This window comes from Protomyctophum parallelum, assembly GCF_964188405.1.
Source record: "Protomyctophum parallelum genome assembly, chromosome: 19".
In the NCBI taxonomy this organism is placed as follows: domain Eukaryota; kingdom Metazoa; phylum Chordata; class Actinopteri; order Myctophiformes; family Myctophidae; genus Protomyctophum; species Protomyctophum parallelum.
In genome coordinates this window covers 34,943,051-34,948,805 of record NC_139717.1, presented here as the reverse complement: position 1 = coordinate 34,948,805, position 5,755 = coordinate 34,943,051, and the positions used below count along the sequence as shown (strand labels likewise).

The 5,755-nt window shown below is 43.7% G+C and overlaps 1 protein-coding gene across 1 annotated transcript; it reads left to right on the top strand.

Annotated features, from left to right (window-relative positions):
- Positions 1-3,219: 3,219 nt before the first annotated feature.
- On the top strand, positions 3,220-3,759 carry LOC310876370 (protein rapunzel-like; the record flags this gene model as incomplete). The annotated part of the gene is made up of 1 exon (XM_083789898.1): positions 3,220-3,759. One exon carries the CDS (start codon positions 3,220-3,222, stop codon positions 3,757-3,759), a length of 540 nt encoding a protein of 179 aa, XP_083646024.1.
- Between the last annotated feature and the right edge of the window lie 1,996 nt (positions 3,760-5,755).

Below are 5,755 nucleotides of genomic sequence, written 5' to 3'. Positions count from 1 at the left end.
GATTTAACGTCTACTGTAATTAAATAGTTGTTTCTTCTAAACCCCTTAACCCCTGTACTGGATAGCCTGGAACCACAATTCCCTGAGGATAGAGAGCTGTGCGGTGCAGAGTCACCACATGGGGGTTAAATTAATTTGGCTCCTATGCCACTAAAATGTGGAACGCCCTACCAACAGCCGTTATGAAACGTGAATCCCTCGACACAAACGTTCCACACCCCCACAGGAAGTGCAGTGCCTGATGTCGAGTCCGTCGGACCCACGGTTGTCCAGAACAGCCACAAAAAGCCTCTGCCCGGGCTCTGGACAGGGCCCCTGCCCAGTCTCCATATATGGAGCTGGCCTGTTCTGACATCACAACACTCCATATTTGGGCATGCCTGACACAGAACTCCATATGTATAGGAATAAAGGACAGAGACAAATACAAAAATGTGGGCATAAAAGGGACAGACAGATGGGTGGAATGTGTACTCTGACACGGGTGCAACGGGTATTGCATAGACGGGTGGGGCATGGATCTACAGCTTCCATTGTTACTGACTCTGTGCTCTACAGCCGGGCACCGGTCTAGTTAAAATCAACACACCCATCTGACCACTTAACGCTAAGGGTGGGCCTCTGGGATTGTCAAGTGGGCCCTGATCCAGAGAAGGTTAAAAACCACTGGAATAAGGCATCCCCACTTGGGTCAGGGGAGACACAGTATATTGGCAGTGAGATTCAGGCAGTACTAGTTGTCAACCGGTAGCTGTCCTACCCTAGCCTCGCGTAGCCAGCCCTCATCTGCCTTTGCAATGCATATTGCCCCAGGCAGATTACGACAAGGCTGGCCCCTCTCAATTGTGGGAGGACTTGACGACCGAAGTGGTGACGAGCCAACTAGATTAATTTGTCTGGAACCAGGCTATAACCAACCAGGGCCCAGTGTGCAAATATGGAGCGGGACATTGCGGGAAAAAGATTATGCTGACGAGACTAATATCCACACAGTGATATTAGTATCGCAACGCGAGGCTAGTCCCGCACGACAAGAAACTCCAACCACTGCAGATTGGCTGAAATAACATTTAATTTGTTAAACTTCAACTTCAAAGGTAAAAAAAAAATATCCATGAAATTCCATCTATAGCCTACTAATAATATTAGTAGGCTATAGATGGAATTTCATCTTCACTTGTTTACATGCACTCAAAACCAGAGTATATTATACTCTGGTTTTGAGTGCATGTAAACAAGTTTTTTGTTTAACATTTGCACCCCTCATTAGACAGATCCATCTGGATTACATAATATTGTTTTTCAGCATGTCTCATTTTGTTACGTTTTCTTCTCTGTGTGGAAACATCGTGAAATTTGTGCCGGCGGTCAAATACATATATAATTTGAGGGGTCCTTGACACCACTGATATACAGTAGCAACATGTGTTTTTTCTGAAAACTGAAGGCATTTGTAGAGAATTGGCCTCAGGTCTTAATGGGTTGAGTGGTTAACCCAAACGTTCTAAACAATGTCTTCTGTCCTGCACAGGAAGAGGACAGAGGAAGAGTATCTGCACATGCAGAGGAGTCTATGTAGGGGTCAATTTGGTTACATTTGTATTATCTCAAAGTTATAAATGGATAAATTAACATGATCCATTTTATCTTTAAAAAAAAATTTGTGCATCTGTGTGGTTTGTTTATTTGATTTGAAAATGTCAACAAACTGAATTACTGTAGGCCCAATCTGGGAACCCATTCGGTAGAAGAATCTGTCTTGAGAGAGTTCTGGTACCAAGTTGTTGCCAAGTTTATCCAGTAGTCAGTGCTATAGGACACATTTTTATATCAGAGAAAAGTCAGTCCTCTCTTCAGCCTCTTTTAAACCACATTAAATGACTGTGCTGTATAAGCTGTTAAGTAGCCTGGCTAAAGCCAGACCGAATCTGTGATTTGAGTCTGGCTTTATATTAGCCAGGCTAGCTGTTAAGTGCCACATGCATGTTGCTGTTGGCATTTAGGAAAAGGCTGAAAACTCTCTCTGTGTGTGTGTGTGTGCGTGCGTGCACTGAAGGGCCCCAGGAGCCCTTGTCAGGGCCCCTCAATTATGGCCTACCGGCAAGCTTATCACCGTTTGGCCTGTGACTTATTCTTCACACATCTGTATGCCAAGGTCTGCAACAGCCGGTGCAGGTTCGGTATCACTGCCTGGTTCGGAAATTGCACCGCTGCAGAACGGAAAAGACTGCAGAGAGTGGTGCGAACAGCACAGCGCATCGTGGGAGGGGAGCTTTCATGAGAGACGTTGTGTGGCTAAGGCTGAGAGCATTATCAGGGACATCAATCACACCAGCCATAGCCTGTTCAAACCACTTCCGCGCCCACGGCCGGGCAAACGCTATATGAGCATCAAGAGCAGCACCACCAGACTCTTGAACAGTTTCTACTTGTAATTGCTGATATATATTCTGCACTGCAGCCATGATGCTGCTGATGAATGAGCTTGTAGATAAATATTTGACCAAAGTAACGTATAGAACCGTGCCAGAACAGTGCCAAATGGTCCAAATTACCCACTCGCTTCTCTAGCGTGCATGTACGAACCCCGCACATGCACGCATGGGGGCCCCTTTCATCAGAAAACCCACGGCTGATAAAGCATATTTTTGGCACTGGCCTATAGATAGGTTATTACGGACAGGAATGCAAGAACAGCTGCTCTTTAGGAGGTAAATGCCCATTATGTTCCCACACTATAATGAGGTATTATATCATTATATATAGTTCTGTTTAAAGACTACTCTGAAAGTGTCCTCCACTCTGTCACCATCAAAAATGGAAACATTAAGCTAACTATACTTCAATAATGAAACACTGCTTACAGAGGTGTATAATATGTATAATTAGAGGTTCCAAATATACTACAGCCACAAAGTGCACACCTTTGTGGACGTCAGTCTTCTTTTCACCCTCACCACAGATACAGAAACAAACTTTAGCGTTAGTATAATGCTAGTGTTTGTGTTGCATTATGCATTACCTTGCATCGCTGTAATTTAATTAGTTCATCATGAAGTTCAGACAGAACATCTGACTGACACCTACAAGCAGGTCGAGACGACTAGACACAATGGACCTGGCCATCACCATTGATATTCATCCAAGCTCAGTCATTCCAATTGTATAAGAATTCTTATACTTCCATATTGACATCACTGCATAGTAGTGACTTCCATCATGTCAGAGGAGATCATTGCCGATAGCGCCAGGCTGCAGAAGGGCCTGGAAACGGTACTTCAATGTCTGGCCGACATCTCTACAGCAGCAGCCGTGGTGAACCCCATTTTCGGTATGGCTGGCTCCCTTATCCGGTTGGTGCTGAACCACGTGGACGATGAAGACATCCGCACGCTGAAGCGTGCGTTTGGCACGGTCAACCCTGCCCTTGCCTTGTTGCAGATCCAGATGGAAACTGTAGATGGCCAGTACAGTTCTGTGGTGCAGAACCTGAAGAACCAGTTCCAGAAGTACATGGAGATGCTGGAGGCACAGCCCATAGACCGGGACAGTAAGAAGAATGACTTTATGGAGAGCTACAACAATAACCTCGGTGACCAGAACCTGGACTCCCTCTACGATGGTGTGGTAGACACACTCTTCAGCAAACCAATCCTGGAAGTGTACCTCATGAGGCACTCAGGGGGCGACCAACACGCCATGGAGCGTCTCTGCATCCGTCTCAAAATCAGAAATGATCATTTTAAGGCCTTTTTTTAGGTGTATATATATATTAAAATAATTCTAATAGTCCTACATACTAGCAGTGAAATACGTAAATTAAAAACCTGTGTATTTTACAATAGTAATAGTAATTTACAATAGTAATGGCATTTACAATTTACAAATATGTACAATCATTTGATGGGTGGTCACTGGTGAACAAACGCTATTTTTGTGGTCGGAAACAGCCAGGGACACAGGGACAGACCCAGAGACACAGCCAGGGACACAGCGAGAGTGGTTGCACCACTCAAAAATGTAAAATCTGCTGGGCTACTGGGACAGTGTGGGGCTGTGGGCGGGGCAGATCTCTGTTGTTGAAGGTCATAAGGCCAAACTGAGGGGCGCAGTAGCAGGCCAAGGACTTATAGCATCTGGCCCTAGTTGTACTTTGTAAAGGTGTGCCCTCACGGTTCAGTTCGATTACGATTCACCATGATTCGATTTGTTTCAAGACCACGATGCTGCTCCGATGCATCTCGATGCATCACACTTTTCTATAGTACTGCACAATATGGCAAATTTTTCATCGCTCAATATAAGCAGTCAGATACTGAACATATTTTATTTAGAAACTTGTGTAACCAATCACTCTCCTGTCTACTTGACACAATGTCTTAACATTAAATAAAATTAAATATATAAAGTACAGGCGGTAATCGATTATGCCATGTTGCTGCATCGATGCAGAATTGTGCACGGCCAAATCGGCATTTCTGAATCCATTACTTTTTACAACTCTACTTGATTTTGTTTTGTGTGCCTGATTTAAAATCTCATCAGTACCAAATTGTTACAGAGTTTATCCACTAGATGGTGCTGTAGGACACAAGTTATAGGCCACCATGCAGTAAAATCACTGCCAGTCCCTTTCAGCCCCTTTTTAATCATAAGTTAACCTACATTAAAGGAGCACATCATTCATTTTCAACCTTTTGATTGATTGATTGATTGATTGAATATATTTTATTCACAGTTTGTAGAATGGGTACTGTTCAAAAGAAAGTACAGGTCATTGGTCAATACAAAAACTGCTACTCCATTCCTCCATTTTTAATTCATCAGAACATTTAAAGACGTACAAATATACACAAAACAGGAAATCATCACGTTAAAAAAGTATGTACAGTATGGGGGGGGGGGGGGGGGGGCAGTTTAGAATTGCAGCTGCCCGTAGGTGCTTTTTGAGAGCGGTTTTGATTTGGAATGAGTCTAGGGATTCACATTTCTTAAAGGCTGTTGGTAGAGCGTTCCACATTTTAGTGGCATAGGAGCGAAAATAATTTAGTCCCTTGTTTGAGTCCAATCTGGTTTGCACGTGGTTTGTTCAACTCACTCTGGTGTGATTGTGGACTTTGTCATTAAGGAAGTATTTTGACAGGTACATGGGTATCTTGGTGGTAGCGAATCTTAGACCAGGCCCATTGCAATTGCAAGTTGCTGTACTCTGTCGTCAACCCTAAGCCTTCCAGGCTCCAGCCTATCAAAATAGGCAGGGGTGAGGTGGGTTCTGGGACTAAGGCCAGTAGTAGCTTGGAATCCCAAATGATGACATCATTGGTAGTCAGGTTTTTGAGGGACGCTAGCCCCTCCAATGCACGGCTTTCCGAAATTACGTCATGTCAGCCAAGTCTATATGGACTTTTAATGTTTGTTTAGAGCCTTTTCTTTTAAACAAAAAACGTTTGTCAGCCAAGTCTAAGGACTTTAATGTTTGTTCAGGGCAACGTAAGGTCTCATATGGTCAATCTAAATGCAACACAATGCATTCATATGTAGGATGATGACGATGATGATAGTGTCAGACTGTAACCCACTGTGGCAGACATAGTGGGTGCCCCTCACATCACATGAGAGTGAATTTTCCCTGAAATGGGTGATCTGTGCTGAATAGGATGGAATAGTGTATTTGAATTTGACTACTGTATTTTAACATCAGTCATAATGTTGGTACTTGGAGAGCCAGATATATTCTGAGGTGGTACTTGCTGTA